At 37.7% G+C, this 22,461-nt stretch overlaps 1 protein-coding gene across 2 annotated transcripts in view; it reads right to left on the reverse strand.

Moving 5' to 3' along the window:
- ITGBL1 (integrin subunit beta like 1) overlaps nucleotides 1–22,461 on the reverse strand; it is a 128,353-nt gene that overhangs the window by 20,148 nt on the left and 85,744 nt on the right. For both annotated transcript variants that reach the window (XM_036390869.1, XM_036390878.1), the window contains exon 8: nucleotides 143–259. In XM_036390869.1, the coding sequence (XP_036246762.1) occupies nucleotides 143–259 (117 nt within the window). The remainder of the gene's footprint in view (nucleotides 1–142; nucleotides 260–22,461) is intronic.

The raw sequence follows: 22,461 nt of genomic DNA on the forward strand, positions 1-22,461 counted from the left end.
TGCCATCAATGAATGATGTAAATAGTCTATAGTGACATTATTCTATAAAATCAAGGGGAACAGAAAGCTATATACAGTCAAGATTCAGTTCTGTTGTGCTGTTAAATTCTGCTATGTTATGTGATATTAAGTGAACACATACCCCCACAGACATCGCCATCTGCATTTTCACACTGTCGATCATCACATTCACAGTTTTTGCCATGAACTCTGTTGTCTCCTGGAGGGAAACAAGTGCATTGGCCACATTCACATCTCCCTGCAAGAATAAATAATTGTTAGAGTCATGATTTCAGTAAAGTAAAATAGATTGAATAAACCCCAAGTTTATGCTGCATCCTGACCCCAAAGGCAAACTACAAGTCACACTGCATTGATTAAAGTATAACTCATAAACACAATTTAAAACAAACAAACAAACAAACAAAATCATAGCAAAACAAAACTATTCCTCCTCCATGGCAACCAGATGGAAAGTATATCACTGTTATAATCTTAGTGGAAATGGAAACAATAAGCAATCACTAGCACTGCATGTTTTTCATATCTGAACTTAGCATAACTGAGCTGGTCCATGCTTATCTGCATAATTAACCTCTATAGTTGATCTAAAATATTTAGCACATATCTCAGAAACACCAGCATAAATGTGGTCAGAATTAAATAGTCTATGCACAGAGCATCTAAGATACTCTCTATTCATGTAGCAAAATAATTCTTCAAATACTGTCAACTTTTTGAAAGCAAAATCCCTGTAATTTTTCTTGTCTAGATCTGGGGAAATGAGCACAACTTCTGTCACAGTCTCCCCTTCCATCAATCTATTTACAGGAGAGGTCCTCTGGACTTAAAGGGACAACAGATTTATCCAAGTTCCCACGGAGTTCACTCCAAAACCCTAAGAGCATTGAGTACTAAATGGCCAGATGTGAAAAAAATTAAAATCCAGGACAGTCCTACACTGCACATATCTGAGACAAACTCAGTTCAAATAACAGGCCCTAACTTCTAAAAATTTGCCTCTGTATGTTTTTAAATTATTTTATGCAATTCTGGGGAAAGAACGTTCTAAAAATGGCACAAATCATGGACCGAACTCATACATTTGATGGGCTTGGGAAGGGATATTTTGTGTAAAAAATGGCCACCATGGATATGGACTAGGATGCAGAAAACCTGCCCTTATTTATTTAATTTAGTCACAGCATCAATGAAACTCAGCTTGGGCCTGGTCACTGCTCTACTGAATGCAACCCCCAAATTTATAGTATTGCGGGAAAGTAAAAAAATATCCTCCAAGTGCAGCCTTTCATTATGCAACCAGAGAGTTCACAACACACTGCACTAATTTTTTCCAGCATTTGCTGAAATATTTTATTGAACGGGAAAGGACTGTTAATGAAAACCTCAGTAGAGGTTTTTTAACTGTAGGTGTCATGACAGTAAAACCTTTTAGGGTAAGGTACCGAACAAATGATTACCTCCTTTCTCAACTTCTAACCCTAATTTGTTATATTTGTTTGTGGGGTTTATTTTTTGTTTGGCTTTTTTTTTCTTATTTAAAGAAAACAGTCAGTCTAAGTTGGAATAGGGAGAAATCTTTTTACTTATGAAAAAAAAATTCTAAGCTCATTTTACAACTTCTGTACTCTTCATCTTCCCAAGCTTCAACATACATTGCACTTCTGAGCTGACATTTTATGCACCAGGATTCAATCTAGAAGGACATAAAGGGCAAGAATTTTAGCAAAGACATACAAAAGAGAATTAGAATAAATACTTAATACTTTTATTATATGCATAGTTTAAAAACTATGTTTCATTGTCAATTATATGAGGATACTTTTTTCAGAAAGAAACTTTTTACTGGAAGTGCATCTACTGCATCATGAAATAGAGTTGTGCTGAGTAATCGTGTCAAAATTTAAGATATGATTGCCTACAGAAAAAATGATGCTATTGGCCTGCATTCTCTAGGCTATAATTATTTGTCAAGGACAGCCACATTAGAAGTTGGAAAAAAATCCTTAGTGCTTAAATATACTGAGAATTTTATTGAGTCTAATTTGTGGCTTTTTATGCTTTTACCTTAGGCAACCTGATCACTTTTGCAAAAGTGCCACATCAGCCTGTCCCAAGGAACAGTCAGGGACCTGCAGGCTGAGAGGCTCCTGATGAACAGGACCCATCTGTTGTGGAGACTGTGACACAAACAAAAGGAGAATCTTCAGCAGTGGTCTCCAGGCCAGACATTGCTATAATAAGGATGCCTGAAGATGGTAAAATCATTTTAAGCAAACTGCTTTGACTAGAGGAGTCTTTAGAGATGGAAAATCCTCAAGAGGAATGAACAAAGGAAGGTCCTGTAATGAGGATCCTGCATGTTCTGTAACTAAGCATTATCTTCTGTAATGCTTAATTTAATAAGTCAGAGTCCAGTGGCTGGTCCCTTGTGCTGCAATGGGAACAGGCTCCTCTCAGTCCCTGCTGCAAGAAATATTTATTCATTTTAGCTAATGTGCAACAGTTTCACCAGCAGAAAAATGGAGGGAAGCCCATCCCTAGACAGATCAAACACATTTTTTCATGCAAGAAATACATGATCAAAGAGAATTTAGGCCCTACTTTCTCAACCTGTGCCTTTTTTTTTTTTTTTTTTTTTTTTTTTTTTCCTGGCTCTCACCTAAATTACACCTAAATATGGTTTAGATCATCTGACTGCAGACTCAGCAGAATTGAAAGTGTCTTGAAAATAGACAGAAACTTCAGTCAGCAAGTGCTCTGGAAAAGGATTTTTTTGTGCTATTTCTTTATATTTAAATATTCAAAAATACAATTGTAGTAGTTTATTACACTGCTGCTGAAATTGATACTCAAATTATTAGTTCCTTTATTTTTACAAACATTAAAAATTCAGCATGAGAAATTATTTAACAGTGCCACTAAATAAATGCCACTTTGTACTGGCTACAAAAATATTCTGCCTCCAAAAGTAGTGAGATTTTGGTTAGATTATGTAAGTTGGGCTTACTCTAAGGAGATAATTTAACAAAGAACTAAAGTCCTATTGCTTCTGAACAGCTAACTATAGAGTATGCATCTGCTGCTGAAATATCAGAAGCCACACCTTATTCTGTGATCTTCTTCTCTTAGCTACTGTGATAAAATACTTACCAAACAAATTCAATCATGCAAAAGTAATTTGAAGCTCACATTATAGTGAAAAGGCATCAGCACTTTACTAAACATACTCCTTCTTTGTATAGAATATTAGGTTTACCATAGCAACCTACAAGGAAAGCTACTGCCATACATCCTAAATTTTCTTTAAATTCCAAGGCATACAGAAACAATTAAACATGGGATGAATACAACATTCTGCACCTTCTCAACCATCTGTGCAAGAGCTACACTTTTTGTGTAAAAAGAAACCAGTTGACCTCAGACATTTTACAGCAATGGCTTCTACTTTTCCTCGCTAAACAGGGAGGGTAAATGTCATTATCAGATGGCTTCAGATGAAGGCAGCTTTATCATGGAAGTTATATGAGCCATTAGCATTGAAAGGCTTAAGCTACTTACTGCAATGCAAGATGCTAAGAATAGAATAATTATACAAGACATTTATTTGCCTACAGTCTTAATATTTCCTCACACTTCTTCCTCCCATTGATGTCAATAGGAGTATTAACTTATCACTAATAATTGTTAGTGCTTGAAGAGTGACAAAAGATCAGCTTAGGTTGGGATTTTTTGTTTTTAAAGGGAATTAAAGTGCCACATCTCATCAAAACACCAGTTCATTAGATAATTGACTCTAGAATTTTAAAGAAAAATGCGGTAAGCTTTTAGCTTTTGATTTTATTCCCCATTTACTATAGAGTTTTTTCATTCCTCGTGTCCAACATTTATAAAACATAACTAAACAGTTTCTAGATTTACATTAAACCTGTCCCCATGCAAATTGCTGTGACGATTAGCTGCTTGCATTCAAACAAATTTCCAGTTGCCTATATGGATTGACTGAAAGTCTCCTTTGTAGAGGTAATTTTAAAACTCTATGCTAGAAGTATATAATTTTTTAATAAAGCATTTTTACCCTGTTTTGGCCAGCAAAGGAAGAGATAGTAACAGCTTTCAATGTAAAAATAAACACTGAATATAATAAGATATACTTCATTGTCTTTCCCTGCCTGTAACTCTATAGCATAAAGGATTTTTCTGTGCAGGATGATGAATTTTTATCTTCTAAATGAAAACAAATAAACAAAGCCTTTCTTCTGTTTATGTTTTTGGTTTTTTGTGAAAGGAAGACAGGGCCAAATTGCACTGAGAGCGTGGTAAAAGCAAGTCAGGTTCATCTGGTATATCAAAAAAATGGTGTTTCAGGCTACTGATAAATAGGAGGGAATCTGCCTTTAGTAAGGACTTTTCTGCCCCATGGCTGTCCCAGGCTTAACATCTGAAAGCATTACCTATCAGAAATTGCAATTTCTTTTTTATCACATAATCTCAGGCAACTTGAGCACATTCAGTAAAGCTGCTGTGTCCTTCTGCCAACAGAACTCATTTCATGCTGGATGTGAGCAAGATGATCTAAAACAATGTTCAGGTTCAGAAATGGCAAATCAGAGAGGAGGGATGGGAAGATTTGTACTGAAGATCACAAAGTTTCAGTGCACATAAAGGGTGAGGGGAAGCAGATGTGGCTGAAAGGAAGTAACAGAAGGTAGCAGATTCAAGTAAGGCAAAAGGTAATTCACTGATTGAATGGTGGAGGGAATAAAAGACCAGTAAAGGGAACAAAGAGTACCACAAAATTGGAAAACAAAATGCAACACTTGCAAAAAAATAGGGTGGTGCCTCAGTCAGAGGGGGTCAGAGCAGCACACTCCAGCTGAGTTTGATCAATGTGCAGAAATTTAGACTCAAGCAGGAAACAGCTAGAGATTTCTTAGTGGCCATGCATTGTGTGTTTTGTATGTCCTATTCCAAAAATTTCCTGGAATTAATTCCCATCTAGATTGGCTTAAAAAAAAAAATATATATATATATATAAATATTGTATAGACTAGATAAAAAATAATTCTGCTTTATACATGAAAGGATCCTTGGGTTTTGAAATGCTGGCAATTCTTGGATCTGGTTTGTTGGGTGGTTTACGAGGGGTCAGAAGAAGGGAACCTTTGGAAGCATCTCAAGCACATACAAAAGTGTCCTTTGAACTTCTTTAAATATCTGACTGATCTCACTCAAACAATGAAAGTCTGGGGACTGTTAGGGGGTTTGGGATGAAGGACTTGTTTTTGTGGAGATAATTTGAAAATTGCATCACAATTGAGTTTTCCACAAAATGTTCAATCAACAATCACTTCTTTTTTTTTCTGCACTGTATTATGAAGAATAAATTTATGCATTTATCTCCTCATACACAAGAAAAAACATTTGGCAGTTATTACAAGAACAACTACTTGCTTGGGTTTGGATTGAGAACTAGCTTTCTCTTTCTAAATCAGTATACAGAAAGTAAACATGCCTTGAGTCTACTCAATAAAAAGACTATTTGCAGCATCACTGACCCAAGACCTCAATGAAAGATATAAAAGCTCCAGAGAAGGGCTTAGCTGAATCATACCAACATAAAATGAAATGAAACAGCTTTAATAAATCTAAAGTAATTTACAAACTTCAGAATTTTGTGGGTTTTTTTTTCAAGAATTTTGTACACTAAAGCAAACTTTTAACGGCAAGTTCTGAGATTTTTATTCAAATAACATGAACAGTAGCTGAAGTATATAATTAGGTTAAATAGCTGTATTTTTCTTAGTCTTACTGGTCACCTCTCAGCTGCAATAACTGCATCAGCTACCACATTTAGAACTATCAAAAGGTCTGAAGTAAATGTATGTAAATGTTTGGCCTAAGGAAAACAGCAGAAATTCACAAATTAAGAAAGTCTTTTGTTAAAGCTGCCTGAGACTTTCCACTACAGTATGTTTTATCAAGTTCTTCACTAGTACAAAGTACAAGACTTCCCTTATATAACAGGTATCATGGGCATATTTTCTTAAACAGAAAAAGTATGTTTATTTTAATTTTTTAAAAATTTCATTGCTTTATGATGTGAAAGAGTACCAAAGAAAGTCTGATAGTTTCGTTTGTTCTTAAGGGTATAAAACCTAAAACACAAAAACCCCAGATAGAAAAAGATAAAATAAGATAAAAAGATCTCAAAAAATAAAAGTATGCTATCCCAAACAATGCAACCTTCACAACAGTGCAAGCAACTGAACATCCAGTATTGTAAAAGCAAGTTTCATGGAAGGGTGACTTCAAACAGCTGAGACTTGTCCCCCAGCCTTAGAACACACAGGATGTATGACTGGAAGTCTGATTGCACAGTTGGCATATGGCACCTGAAGTAAATGCTTTTTCTTTGTGACAGCTTAATAGTGAAATACTTCTTTAGATAATTCCACTCAACAGCACCACTTTACAGATTTAGCATCAGATAGTCTTTCAGAGCTCCTGCCAGTCAGCAACACTGATTTGTATCTCCTTTTCCATGCTGCCTTTCTTTTTATTCTACTTTTGGTTTTTCACTTTTTCCCCTCCCTCTCTTTAAAAATTTTGGTAAGAAGTACTGCTGCTCTCCTAGCTTCCTTTTCAGATTGTTAGCTTGACATCTGCTGTCATCATCAAGCTGACACGTCTCCTCCATCTGCCTGCTCTAAGTAGCCCTGCTTTGAGGATGCACTCAAAAGCTCCTTTTGTATTTCTGCACAGCCAACAGGGAATTTCTAGAGGAGTTCCAGGAAAGGAGTCACCCAGGACACCCCTGCCCTCTTTGTAGGAGCAGGATTTTGGCTGTAGGCATCACTTTTCCTCATGACATCTTCCTCAGGTTCTCCCACTGGGAGTGCATCCTTGACAGTTCATTCCCTATATTAAGGGGACAAGTAGGACTAGGAAGGCAATTACTTCTCTGTTCAAATGAAAGGTGATAGTCAAAGTCACCACAAAGAGGAGAGATGTGTGAAAAGACAGGAAAGAAGGTGGCAAAACACTTTCTAAAGAAATGTGTTGTTAAGGCAGAGAGCAGTGCAAATTGAAGGGGAGGAGAAGGAATACATTGGGGAAAAAGAGAAAAATAGACAGCATGGCAAATTTCACTCTTAAGATGTACAAACCCTAGAATTCAGCAAGCCATCATCTGATTTTTAAATTCCCTTCCTCTGCTCATCTCTTTTTCATTCTTTCCCCCCAAAATGCTTTCAAAAACTCAAACTATGAAGAAAAAATACTGCAAGAGATGCCACTAAATCAAGCAAAGAATACAAAGCATTCTACTAAAACTAACATCTCCATAGAACATTAAAAATGAAGTTATGTTTGATTTAAAAGATCTGACCTGAGAATGCTTTCTCTTCACACTGACAACTATCAGGAAAAATAAGTCTCATTTCCTTTTCAGCTTATTCAGCTGTTACAAAATATTTTCTAGCAAAACCCAAACATAATAAAGACTTCACAATCCCATTGTGGAAGATACATGAAACAAAAGGCCATTGTTCAAGAAACCATCATGGCTTTTCAGCCATTTAGAGCTTCATACATTTGACTGCCTTATCATCCAGATGATTGACTGCTCACCCCCTTTTTCACATGATCTGCCATGTAAAGAGTCATAGCACTCATTCCACAGAGTTATCTAATTTGCAGATTAATTTACTAGAAAATGTCAACTGCTTTGTGGAAATTTAATCACCAAAATGTTAACCTTGTTCACTTCCTGCTGAAGCCTGTTATTTATTAGATAGAAAAATTCAAGATATTTTAGGGTTGTAATAGAAGCCTACCTATTAAAACATTTAAACTCCTAAGTGGTCTGTGCTTTGAAGCTTTAGCTAAGATTAAAGTGCTTAATAACAGTAAAACAACAATATGAAAATATTTGACTGCATAGCAACCATCAATACTATTTGCAGATAACAGACTGCCAAGTTCAGAAACCATGGCAACAAATGACATCACACTGTATCTACCTTATTGATTAACTTTCACCTCAAGACTTTTTCCAGAAATGAAAGACATTTCCTAGCAACTGCATCATCTACTGAGTTGTTCCAAGCTAAAATGCTCTTACCCTTACTCTTAAGCAAATTTTTCCTTTTTTGCTGCCAACTGGCAAGATTGTGCACTAGCCACTTGTTACAAGGCTCTCTAATCTGTTGTAGAGACACTGCCTTATGGCTCTTAAAATCTTTGCCCCAAATTTAATGGCATCTGTGAAATAATGCTTTTTCCCAGCACCCAAAAAGGCTGGCTCTGTGGAAAAGTATCCAATATGGAATGAAGAAGTAACAGCTTTTGAAGGAGTAACAGCTTTTTAAATGCAAAGTTTATCTTCAGAAAATGACACAATCCTTCATTTCCCCACTCTATGATTTGAAGTATTAGTAGTAAATTCTCCATTGCAAGTAACCCTGGGTTTGCAGATTTCAAGAAGAGTGCATAGCACAAACCAGTGACTCAAGGGTTCTCAAAGGACCGGCCAGGCACATTATGTATCACTCTACAGGTGCGTACTTGTTTAAAGTCCTTGAAAGTAATTCCCTCTTGGCTCATCTGTCATGATAGAACCTCATGAGCAGGCAAGGACACTGGTAAGTGTGAATTACAGTGTGAATTAGCCCCAAAACTTCTAGAAAGATCACTGCTAAAGGAGATTTGCTCCTGCCAAATTTCTGTCTTGGCTACAACTGACCTTTATTTTGCTGGTCGGCCACAACCAACAGATTAACCTGTGTGTTTAAGGTGTAGATGCAAAACACAGCAGTCTTGTTGTGCAGCCAACCTGGTTCTTCTCCACCAGCTGCTTTCAGTCCTGATCCACTCTGTCACCAACTGCTCTGTGTCTGTTCTCCGTGGGGCACTGAAAACAGGGATGTCTGGGAGAGCCTCACTTGGCCAGTGCCAGGCACTAGACAGGAGAGGAGGAAACACCATCAGTGGGCAAAAGAGGTGCTTGAAACTGAGTGGAAACCAGGGAGCCAGGAAGTATTTTTCTCCTTAGTGCAGAGACTGTTAGACTATACACAAGAAGAACTTCTGGGAGTGCCCGGGAAGTTTTATATAACTCTCAATTCCTCCCATAGTTTCTCTCAAGAGGGAAGAGAAAGAAGAGTCCCCAGTGTTCCTCAGAAAACATTAAGAGCCTTCCAGCAACTGGAGAATTCAATGACCAGTCATTAGCCCCTTGAAAACTTTACTCAACAAGATGTTGAAGAAAATTTCAGTCATATGCATGATATTAAATATTGTATCTCTTTTGGTTTATGACTAATCATTTCTGTCTTTAAAAGTCACTGTTTAAAAAGTGATACTGTTATCAACATTGATACATAGAAAAATTAAACATGAAAGTACGATTAACAAAATGTCATTTTTTTATAGCATTGGAAACATTCTGAAGTTAAATGACGCAAAAAAATAGAAAACCTAAGGTCTATTATATAAATCAGAGAGTAAGACGATCTTTTACAACTGATTAAAAATGCTAAGACTGTAAAGCCTGATAAGTACTGTAGGGAATTCTATGCTAAATTGAAAACATCTATCCTCTTCTGTTTTGGAAATAAGTATAGATACTACACAAAGTACTGCTTTGTCAATTTCCTCAGTCATCATGTAAGAATAACAAAGACAAGGCAAATAGTTCTTTCTACAGACCAATTGCTCTATTAAATATTTAAAACTTCATCAGAAATAAGATTGCTGGCTAGGAAAAAAATAGCAATCCTTTCAAGGAAAAAGCAATATTCACTATAATATTCTAGCAAAAAAGTATCTGCCAAGCCAAAAACAACTGAGGAGAGAAATCTGGGCCTATCCAGTGAACCCTGAAGGTTTTTATCTTTCTGTATAGAGAAAGAATGCATCAAAGCTAGCTGCTGTAGCAATTTGTGTACCTTTTCTCCCCCAAAGTACTTTTTCTAAGCATGTCCAGCAAACTGTAAACTAAATCTGCCTATTTCCCACTAATGAATGTATGGAGAACATAGTGTTCCCAGAGACAGCAGTCACTATTACAGAAATCTAAAGGCAAATGCAACTCCCTACCCCTGCAGCTATTTAGGAACAGTTCTTCACAACTTTAGAGCAAGGTTATTCCAGGGGAGAGGAATGAAAGGGTTGAGGTTAGGGTTAGCAAGGGTCAACCCTTCATGTAAACTACATTTTTCAAATAAACCTTATAAAAGTTTATTTCAGTACATTTTTAAGCCTAACTAAAGTTCACTGGTAAAGCAGTGAAAGTCAACAAAGTAGAAACACAATGGAGATGTCTATTTAAAGGTGGGAGAGGTTTCTTGGAGCTATTTCTTTATTTTTTAGTGCTTTTACATTTAAAGTTAGGAGCAGGAAAAACTATCTGAATGGTTTCAGAGGAAAGAGAAGATGGGATATGATGAGAAGAGAAGAACATTAAAACAACCTCTTACATATGGTAAGTATGCTCTGGAATATGTACACGTAAGAAATGTAATCTAAGTTCCACCAAAGAAAGTATACCCAGATGAATGGCAGAGATAAGGATGAAGCATTAATTTGGATGAGTAATGAAATCATATGAGAGTAGACTTAAGGCCAGATATATCCAAAACTTGTAAATCTGGCAAAAAGGATTTTTACAGTTCATACTTAGATGAGATGAATGGAAAACCGTTGGTCATGAAGTCAGGACATAAAAGCAAAACGCTTTACACAGAAGAATAAAGCTTGAAGGATAAGTTTGGATTGCTCCAAACATCCTGAGAAATTAAGATTCAAAATGGAAGGAAAGAAGAGCAAAGATGCCTACAAGTGACTGAATCACAAAATCATTTAGGTTGGAAAAGATCACTGGTAACACCAAGTCCAACCATTAACCCATCATTGCCAAGGCCACCAGTAAAACACATCTAAGTGCAACAGCTTTATGTCTTTTAAATACCTTCAGGGATGGTGACTCAACCACTTCCCTGGGCAGCCTTTTCCACTGCCTGAACACGCTTTCAGTGAAGAAACTTTTCCTAATATCCCATCTAAAACTTTCCCTGGTGCAACTTGAGGCCAGTTCCTCTTGTTCTCCTACTTGTTACTTGGGAGAAGAGACCAATTTGCTACAACCTCCTTTTGGGTCGTTGTAGAGAGCGACGAGGTCTGCTCTCATCCCTGAGGAACAGGCACGGGAGGCAGGTAAGCAGCAGAGCCCACAGAAGAATAAGTGGGTAATGGTGAGAGGACAGAAAGTGAAATGATCAGCCAAAAGAAAGAACAAAGTAAGAAGGAGAGCCTGTGACTGACACTTTGCAAAATGAGGCGAATTAATCTCCAAACTGCAAAGGTGTGCCAAAGGGATGAGGATGAGTAATTCTGCAGAAGATATTCCAGCAAATGGAAACCCAGGTGTTTTCAGGAAAATTTTTCCAATTTGAAGAAAATTGTCACTAAAAGAGAATTAAACAAAATAGCTAGGTCAAACATTGGTGGGAAGAGAGTAAAATCCTATCATATCCTCTAAAAGCAAAATAATTTCTTTCCAAGTCAAAATTACTTTATCTATAGAAAGAGCCAATATATTTTCCATAATACATAATTGGACTCCATTTCCATAGCAAGACTGCTCAGATTAATCAAGACATCCACCTTGCTGAAGTATGAAGTAATATATTATTTTACAGGCCACTGAAGCAAGAGAAAGAAACACTGTTTCCTCCACCACCATGTTTCAAAACTTTACCAGCTTTACCAGTTCTTGTCTGAGAAACATTTTTCCATCAGTGCTATGGCCGCCCTACCTCTTACACACTTGCCACCCTCAGGATCATGGTGCATGGTTGCACCTTCTGAGTTTCACCTTGGATCTAAATTCAGGCAATCACTAGCAATCCACCTGCTTGTCTACAACAAAGAAGCAGGATTACAGCCCCTGAGAAGCAGAGCACTAGCAACCAGTGAATTAAAAGCAGTCAGCCTGCAAAGTGGTCTTATGAAAAAACCTCACATCCTCACATTCCCCCAAGACAGGGAAGGTGGCTGTCCCTGGAGCAAACTCAGCTGTAAAGCCCAGTCTGTGGTTTACAATAACCACTGCAGATGAACCCTGAAGCTTTGCAGCATGTTTAAGTAGCGTCTGTTGTTCATGGCTTTCACTGTGAGAGACTGAAGCGATATGAAAGAGCAGGCAGGAGGCAAATCCTAGTGGTGAGAAACATTGTTCCAGCATTAGGATGCCATCTCTGAGTTTAGCATGCCATGAATTAATGCTAAAGCCATGCCTGCTCTTATGGATTTTTACAGACTACCAAAAATTCATTTCAGTCCTCTTCCAGGAAATGTCAGAGGTTAGCAAATACAAAAAAAAAACAAATCCAAAAAAATGTCTGTTTAGCAAATACAAAAAAACCACCCCAAACAACAACTACAAAAAACCCCAAACAAACAAACAAAAACAAAACTCTAACCAACCAAACAAAAAACACCCCAAATTATGGCTAACCAGATAGAACACATTAGTTTCACAATCTCTGTCATACCTGATTTCAGTTGGAAATCAGGCCCAGATGGAGTATACCATACTTGCCATAAACTTTTTATTATAGAAACAAAACGGACATGGTGTTACCAATTTTAAAGTTCTGAAAATTGTTTTAAATACAGCATTAATGTGGGGTCTCGTTTTACTGCTGTTCTAGAGAAAAGCACTCTAAATAATTCAGATATATAAAAGCAACAGTTTAATGCTATACTTAAAAACCAATTAATTCTACAAATCACTTGTCTAAGCTAATAATTTTTTGTTTTGCTTTTCCTCTGTTTGTTTATAACAGCAAGCAGTAATGATCTAAAGAGCATTTGTTTCTTCAAAGAATGTGGTTTGGCTCCTCTTTGCTAATATAGTCATAAGGAAATTGTATTTAAGTCTTCCCCTCAGTAGCTCCATGCAACTGAAAAACTTCTGTGTTATTAGATTCTTATACAGCAAGATGTAAGGTTCCAGCAACTGCTTGGATTTTAACCCTTCTACCCAGGAATCTGAGTTGTGGAAGAGCACTGGCAGTAGCAAATAAGAGTCTGCGCAGAAGGATTACTAATTTTGTTGCTATTTTCATTTCCCCCTTCCTGGAGTGGGAAGGCTAGTGAGGCTTGGTGCTGAGGGAGTGGGAAGAAATAAGAAAAATAATCAGTAGAACTCTTTATTTTTCTGTGAGAAATAGTGGGAGGCATAAGTTACAGGGGGGTGGAAATTGTAGATACAAGGGCAGAAACTGATACTCAGTTGTGAGAGGGAAAAAGAGCAGTGGAGACATTAGCTGAAAACAATCAGCAACCATCATGTACTATGACATCAGTAGCATGCAAAACACACCAAAACTCCTGCAGTGCACGTACAAACACAGAAATGAAGCATTTATTTTTAAAAGTCAATCACTCTCTACTTCCTTCCCAAGAGCAGCAGTCCTGCCTTCTCCCCAGCAGTGAGGCTGCGTGCATTTCAGCATCACAGCCAGAGACATCAGGACTCTCCACTTTGCACAGTAATAGTCTGGCTTTCAGAAGCTTTGATGGTAAAAGGGGTTAACAGGCAAAGCATCAGCAGGCAACTGCCAGAGCAGGCTGTGTTGCAGCAGACCTGGACAGTCTGGGAGTGTTGCTTTCAGGATCCAGAGCCCGAGCACAGGCAGATCACAATGACAGAATTTAATATCTTTCTTGAAGCCTTCATTATCAGCACTGCTACTTAAATGAATGACTCATTCATCCATTCTGTCTCAAAGATCACAACAGGAAACATTACACCAATCTCTATCTGCTTCTCCACTACTTTATTTATAGCTGGAATTAATGAAAAAGAAATGTATTTTCTCAAGAAGTTTCATGGCACAATGGAAAACTATCCACAATTTGAATAGTTTACACAGTGTAAGTAATACACTTGAAACTATACACAACCCCGCCTCACTTTTGTATCTAATTGAAAGACAACCTAGGCTTATCCAAAAAAAGTCACCACTGTTGAGCACAGTTTCAGTGTTCAGTAGACCAATAAAATCAGTACACAAAACAAAACAAGCTCCATCTCAAATGTTAAGAGACAAGCCGAGTGCAATATTTTGATATGACAGGGGGAAATGGTTTTAAACCAAAAAGAGGGTAGAATCAGATTAGATATAAGGAAGACATTTTTTATAATGAGGGTATTGAAAGACTGGAACAGGCTGAACATGTCTGCTCACTGCAAAGGTGTGATGGTGGTCACAGGGGTCTTGGGATGAGGGAAGAGACGAGGATTTGACTCCATATTTCAGAAGGCTTGATTTATTATTTTATTATATATATTACATTAAAACTATAATAAAAGAATAGAAGAAAAGGTTTCTCAGAAGGTTAGCTAAGCTAAGAATAGAAAAGAAAGAATGATAGCAAAGGTTTGTGGCTCAGCGACTGTGTCTAAGCCAGCTGGGCTGTGATTGGCTATTAATTCTAAACATCTATATGAGACCAATCACAGACCTGCCTGTTGCATTCCACAGCAGCAGATAACCATTGTTTACATTTTGTCTCTGAAGCTTCTCAGCTTCTCAGGAGGAAAAAACTTCAAGGAAGGATTTTCATAAAAAGATGTCTGCGACACAAAGGGGTTGGACTAAATGACCTTTAGAGGTCCCTTCCAACCCAAACGAATCTATGATTCAATGCTTCTGATTCTATACTGCAAATGCAATAATTTTTCATAAGAATTCTTCCCTGAAAATAACTTGATCTGAAAATTGGTAGTACAGATGGATGCAGGTATTAATTTTTATATGAACCCCAGGCAAGACCACATGTATGGATGTTTCTTAAGGAAAAATGCAAAAAATGCTGAGCTTTCACAGCATGCTGCATCAAAATCACATGATCACATGACTTATGACACAGAAGATCACTATAATTCTAAGGAAAATAACCTCACCACCATTTAGAAATGTCCAATTTAAATAACTTCCAAATGGAGAAGAATTTGGAATGGCAGATACAGTAGTGCATGCACACAGATCTGCAACATCATGAAATCTGCTCATAAGTCAAATGGTAAAATTCTGTATTTCACAGAATCACAAAAAGGTTTGGCTTGGGAGGGATCTTAAAGGTTATATACTTCCAACCTCCCTGTCATAGGCAGAGACACCTCCCACTAGACCAGAGTGCTCAGAACACTTTCCAACTTGGTCTTGAACACTTCCAGGAATGGAGCATCCATATCTTCTCTGGGCAACCTGTTCCAGTGCCTCACCACCCTTGCAGGAAAGAAAGTCTTCCTTACATGTCATCTAAATCTACTCTCTTCCACTTTAAAGCCATTCCCCTTGTCCTATCACTACCTGTTCTTGTAAAAAGTTTCACACAGAACAAGCCCTGGATGCACAACACTAAAGGGCAAGAAATTCCATGTCAGCCTTCACCTCATCCTCCTGCTTCTGCTAGGAAGTATATAGAAGTTTTAATGATTGATCTGTACAATCTTTTCAAACAAAACTGGATCCAGAACTAAGTTATCATCATGAACATAGATGTTAGGAGAATTCAACATCTCAAGCATGCTGCTTCACTAGTATGTTTTCATCTCTGGAGCTGGATCTTGCATGGCTGGATCTTGCATAGGAAACACAAACTCAGGACTTTCTGTAGAAGACCTCGTGGACAAACTCTTATCAATGCTGAAGAACAGCGGTCTATGTTCCTAATGAAATAATAAATTTTTTGAATAATCATATTAATTCCTAGACAGCTGTACATACCATACAAAGACCTTGATCAAATGCAGTCAGTCCATGGTAACTAGGCAGATGTGTCTGGAACTCAAGCTGTGTGGAAGTTCATATGTTTGTTTTCTGCATATAGATACTTAATGAAAATAAACTCAAATTTAAGTATGCCTGTGGCTCCAAATATCTCGAAACAAAGTAGAGCCCCACTAGGCAGCACAAAGGCTAATGTGAACCATAAAGTGACCAGCAAGGGATGTATGCTTCCAAAACCTGAAAAACAGAAGGAGCAGCTCTCTTAAGTCCCCACTTCAGCTCCCTCTTGCTGTGAATGTTAGGTCCAGGCAGTGGTGGTGAGTGTGGTCCAGGCAGTGGTGCTCCAAGTGAATGAGATCCTGAGTGGTTAAGTAACGAGTAACCATCCAGTTTTCATGTACTTGTTACACAAGTAAAAAAGGAAACCCAGCACAAGATAAATCAACAGCAATGTCTGCATAGATATGTAAACCAGAGAGATAAACACACTTAGGAGTGTTTTAGCTCTTCCTTTGCATTGACATACATAACAACTACTCTGAGATGTTAGCCTATTAAAATGAATTCACACCATCTCAAATTAGAAAAGAGATGGACAAATTATTCTACTCCTATGGGACTGCAATATATTATCTTTAATTGAAAATAATTCATTTGTATTAATGGAAAAATTAAACTGTTACCATGAAGCCATGCCACAAAATTCAACAGATTAATGTGTCCTTGTGGGAAAGTCTTTTCAGCTAATCTAAGTCACAGTGTCATCAACAGGGATCACAAAATTGTTGAGGTGGGAAGGCACCCCTGGAGACCATTCAGTCCAACCTCCCTCCTCAGCACAGGGTGACCTACAGCTGCCTGCCCAGAATGGTGTCGAGTTTGGTTTTGAACAACTCCAAAGACAAAGATCACATAAAATCTCTAGGCAACCTTTTCCAGTGTGTGGTCACCCTCACACTAAAATATTTTTCTTTCATTTAAAATTTTTTCCTCTACTGGACTACCATAGCAACAAGATGTTCATGGCTTTTGATTATGTAGAAAATTACAGAATTTCAAGATGAGTTATTATGATATTTCTCCTACAGAAGGTGAAGAAAAAAAAAGTTCGATTAATTAGTGATCCTTGAGGGAGTTTTGGGAAAAACAAATAAAGGTTTCCCAAAAGCTTGTGGTGGAACTACACAATACACATTTGCACTCAACAGTTTCTGATTCATAAAAAAAAAAAAGAAATAATCTGGGAAGTGGAATTTTTTATAGAACTCAATATGCCCACCCTACAATTCTTTGAAAATGAAGTTATGTATTTGTTTTGCAAAGGCTTTATACTCTTTGTTAATTAGAGGCTATGCTATTTCCAAATACATAAATTAGGTCCAGAATCAATAGAGCAACATATTTTACTTACTTCTAAGTAACACAGAAATTAATTCTTAAGAGTGTTGCTTTTGCCAGCTACCTTCAAAACAGTGATACTTGCACTAATTTACTTTTCTTGCCGCACTGGGTACCTCAGCAAAGAAGCTCAGAGTTAGAAATGGCACTCATCTAGAAAGAAAGACTCTTATCCTATGAAAACTGGTCTCCACATTTATTATAAATATATTTCCTAGGGAAGATGAAAGTTAGTAAGACGCCCCATCAGAAATAAGGCAAGAATGAAACTAAGAAAGCATAAATCTTGCTAAATGTTCTATAAAGACATTTCAACTTATTTTTCAGTTTTCTTTGATCAAAGAATCAAATACCTTGCATAAAAAGATGTTCGCATTTGAAGTCAGTCAGTAGCACTGACTGTAATTAACACCTGATGGTTTGCCTGTGCTCTAGCACAAGAGCTACTGTAGGATCTCAAGACAAGTTCAGCAAATCACAAAATCATCAAGGTTGGAACAGACCTTCAAGGTCATCTGTCCTACCGTCAACTCAGCACAACCATAATGCCCCCATACACCATATCCCCAGGTGCCACATTCCAACACCTCTTGAGCACTTTCGGACACAGTGACTCCACCATCTCCATCATCAACTTACTCCAATACCTAACCACATGCACATTGCAGTGAATGATTTTTATTATCTAATCTTCCCCTGGTAGAATTTAATACAATTTCCTTTTGTCCTTTCATTTGAGAGATGGCAGAATAGATAGAGAGAGAGTAGTTGTAGTTGTAGAGAGCAATAGGTCCTCTCTGAGCCCAAATATTTACCTTCTCTGAACAGCATCACTTGCCTCAGCTGCTCCTCGCAGCGCACGTTTTCTAGGCTCTTCCCCAGTTCCGTTGCCCTTCTGTGGACACGCTGCAGCACCTCACTGTCATTTTGAAGTGAGAGGCCCAGAACTGGACACATTACTCGAGGTGTGGCCTGACCCATTGCCAGGTACAAGGGAATGATCAGTGCCCTGGTCCTGCTGGCCATTCTATTCTAGATACAGGTCAATATGCCACAGAAGTCCTTGGCCACCTGGGCACACTGCTGGCTCATGGTGAGCCAGCTGCCAGTCGTTTCTGCTGAGCAGCTCTCAGGCCACTCTTGCCCAAGCCTGTAGCACTTCATAGGGTTGTTTTGACCCCAGGGCAAGACCTATCCCTTTGCATTGCTGACCTTCATACCTTGGCTCATCAATCCAGCCAGTCCAGATCTCTCTGCAGTCTTCCAGTTCCCCAGCAGATCAACACTCCTGCTCAACTTAGTGTCACTGGGAAACAGACTGAGGGTGCACTTGATCCCTTCACCCAGCTCCTCGATAAGGATATTGAACAGGACTAACAGGTCCCAGTACTGAGCCCTGGGAAACAACCCTGGTGACCAGCTACCAACTGGATGTAACTCCACTCACCACCACACTCTGGGCCCAGCTATTCAGCCAGTTTTTCACCCAGTGAAGAGTGCACCCATCCAAAAGTCATGAACAGCCAGTTTTTCCAGCAGAATGCTGGAATGTGGAGTGTAAAGCATACCGATGCACATCTCAAAAAAAAAAAGTATTCTAGGAGACACAAGTACAATTTCTGGCAAGAGAAGCATGACAGCAGAATAAAGCCTCTGAAATACAAAAGCTTAGCAATTCCAAATAACACAATTCAGATCTTATCTGAGCTTTGTATAGCAGGATATACAGCTGAACACACACAAATTGTGCAATCATGCCAAAGTGTCAATGCTACTGTGTTTGTTCAGTTACATACAAGTATATAGATAACTGCAAATGTTTTGTCCTCACATAGAGAAAAAACCCAAAATCACTAAAACAGAGTATTTATTATTTTAAAGTAAAGGGCTCTAATCTATAGAGATTATCATGAGACTCTGCAGGTTAAAGACATCAGCCATTTTTCATTCTGCACTAAATTCATTTCATATCTTGCCCATGTTATTGGAATAAAAAGGGCTGTGGGAAGAGTCAAATTCAAATGTCACTTGAATGAAAAGGATTGCTCAGTATACCTGAGCAATTTTTTAATCTGCAAAAGATTATTCAGGAGCACAGGTTAACTCCTACTAAGTGTTGTTTCTGTGTTGCAGTGTGTAGATGAAATGGCAATAGAAGTGTTCTTCTCTCTCTTTTTTGAAAAAATTATTTCAGTGAATTATTCCTGTATAATACCAGGACAAATTATGAATGCTACCATCAAAAAAAACCCCAATAATAGTCTGAGTTCAGGGGCTTCCACAATACAGCCAGTTGAATTACTTGAAATTAGAAGTATGAGTCACCAACAGTCATGAACAAATCGGGAAGCTATCTTATCACTGTTCAATATACTGAGACAGGTGCATTGATTGATTAAGCCAAATAATAAAGACATAAAGAAGGCAGAAGGATGTAGTAGAAGACTATGACTCTTGCTGCATGATCTGGGCAAGGCAGTTGTCTGGCTTCATCTTCTTTCCAGGAAGAAAACAATACAGAAAGTGATAGTGTCATGGCCCTGCTGACTCCTTGCAGCATGCTAGGAAACACAAGTGATTTAGTGAGAGAAGGATCTCATTACACCATCTGTAATCAGCACCAGTCAGGCATTGCCCAAGCCCATTAAGGAGCCCAGTGAACAGCTGGATCTTCTGCTGCTCACTTCTGCTCTTCCTTTGGGGATTTCACAGTGTAGATATTCTGGCCCAAGACCTAGATAAAGCATAGAGAAGGAAGGACAGGAAATTATCTGTTGTTATTCAAACCTTGAGATCTTTCCCTTTGAACTTCATCTTTTCTTCAAATCAAAGTGCATTCTATGCATTGTCTTTCATAAAGTTATGGTCGTCCTGATATCTGACTCAATAATTAATGTGTAAAGTTATTGCTTGCATGCATAATTTTTCTGTCTTATGAATATGTGAAGGAGGAAAGATTATAAGTTGTCAAATGCTTCCAGAGCCTCTCTCCATGACAGAATGATAGATCCCAATGCTGTATTTAAAACACAGCTGAATAGATAAAAATAGTGTTTAACTTTTATAGTCATTATGAACCACAGTAATTTATTGAACCCTTCAATCAGCTGAGGAAACAAAAGATTGGGAATGGGTGAATGACTCATTTCTTTTCATGCTGTGTGCACTGATGCTCCAGTAACTTGAAGCTGAAAAGGCTAAATAAGACTACACAAATGTATCACTGAAATGAAGCAAACAAAGCACATCATAAACAAAAACAAATCAGTGGAAAGCTCTGAGGGAAACTCCAACTAGTGGTTGGCTCTTAATTAGCTGTATCTGCAGGATGTGTCTGAAATAGTTGAAAAGACAAATGTAGATTTTGCAGTGATTCAGGGAAAAAAAAAAGATAGTTTCAATAGGAACAAAAAGTCTAAGTAAATAGGCTCAGATATTTCTGCACCCAACAACTTGACTAAGGAATACATGCAGATGTTTTGCACTCTTTTTTTCTCTTTTCCCTATCCATAGGAGAAATTCAGATGTCATGTTTACACAAAGCAGTTTGACTGTAACCTCACAATATATATAGATGAAAGACATCATCTATTTATATTTACAGAAAACACTGAAAGATTTTTGTGCTACCCTGTTTATAAATTGGAAACTGAGGTATCACCTGTCATGAAGTATCAGTTGTTGGTTATTTGAATAAATCTGCCAAAACACACAGAGATTCTGATTTAGCATAAAAATTGTATCTCATTCTGTATCCCTTCATTAACCATGAAGAGCTCCAGAAGATTCATAATAATTCAGTTTTCTATGACAAACTCTGCATTAAAAAACTCAGCTCCCTACCATGCATCCCTCACAGAAAAGCAGGGCTCCTTCAAGATTGCTTATAGATCCCAAAGCAGGCATAATAATTATAAAAAAAATCAGATGAGAAAAGGGCATATATAATTCATGAACTATTATCATTCTCGCTTGGTTGAATGTACAGAGAAGCCCATTTCTTTCCAGGTGTCAAAGCAATAAGTTTCTAGGAATGTAAAATGAAAGGGAAAAAAAAGGGGGAGCAGGGGGCAATCACTCCTTGCCTTGTTCCATCCTCAAAATTTTCTCCATCTCTCCCCAGGGAATTCAAAGAACAATCAGAAATATCATTCCAACACCTTCAAATGAAGGTCAAAACTTGGAAACAGGTGTAGACACTTCTCACTGACTCCTAAGAATGGAAACAATCATCATCATGGACAGTGTTTTGAATGCAGCTATGAATATGTAATCTTACATGATTTTGCATACACTGATGTTGCAGGTTAAATTGAAAACATCATTGCCATTTATGCATTTGCACTTTGCACTCATAAAATGAAGATATTTCTTTCAGTTGCCATCAAATAGCACTCAAAAATAAGTCTGCAAGAGGTTTCATTTTGTTTTGAAAATTTTGCTGTTCCTTATGGTATCCCAAAGTCCTCTTTGAATCAACTGACAGAAGTTAAAAGGCATGAACTAAAAAATCAAATAGATAACCACGATGAAATTTCTCATCCAGGTACCAAGTCTGTCTTCATTACCAGAACTGCCCATTATTTCTTTGTCAAAAGTGTTCATGACACCAAATACAAATCCAAATCACACTAAATAAAAAGCAGTGAAAAAAATTCCTAACAGAGTAAATATGAAGCTAGCAATAAATGTATGGTTCAATCTAATTAATCTGTGTTGTTTTGAAATATCAATTACTGTAATTGCTCTTCATGGATCCATTAAGATGGTAGGCAATTATAAAGGTTCTTGAACCCCATTACGGGCAGTGAAAGCAGATGTTACTCAGTATTTCAGATTAAAAGTTGAAAATATTCCATCATGCTGTTTTGAAATATCTGATAATGTACTACTTACAGGGGAATATCAGGCCTCACAATAAAACATATATTTTGTCAAACCTCAGAGCAGAGAAAGTGACATTATAACACAAAAGACAAGAGAACAGTTAAAATCTCAGGTACACTAATTCTGAGAAGGGAATGTTCCCCTTTGTTCCCATGTGCCCTTAATTATTGACAGTGGAACAGAACAGTCCCTCCTTACACAGGAAACCTCTTCAGACAGAAGTCATCACTTGTTGCCACACAGGCTTACAGTGTTTAAAAAAATACTGCTGTAACTCCCCAGTGGAGAGCAGAGGCTCTAAGAGAATACAAATTGTAATTGAAATGAAGCTGGTGACTAAATGCAGAGC

Source organism: Molothrus ater, chromosome 2 (genome assembly GCF_012460135.2).
Source record: "Molothrus ater isolate BHLD 08-10-18 breed brown headed cowbird chromosome 2, BPBGC_Mater_1.1, whole genome shotgun sequence".
NCBI lineage: Eukaryota > Metazoa > Chordata > Aves > Passeriformes > Icteridae > Molothrus > Molothrus ater.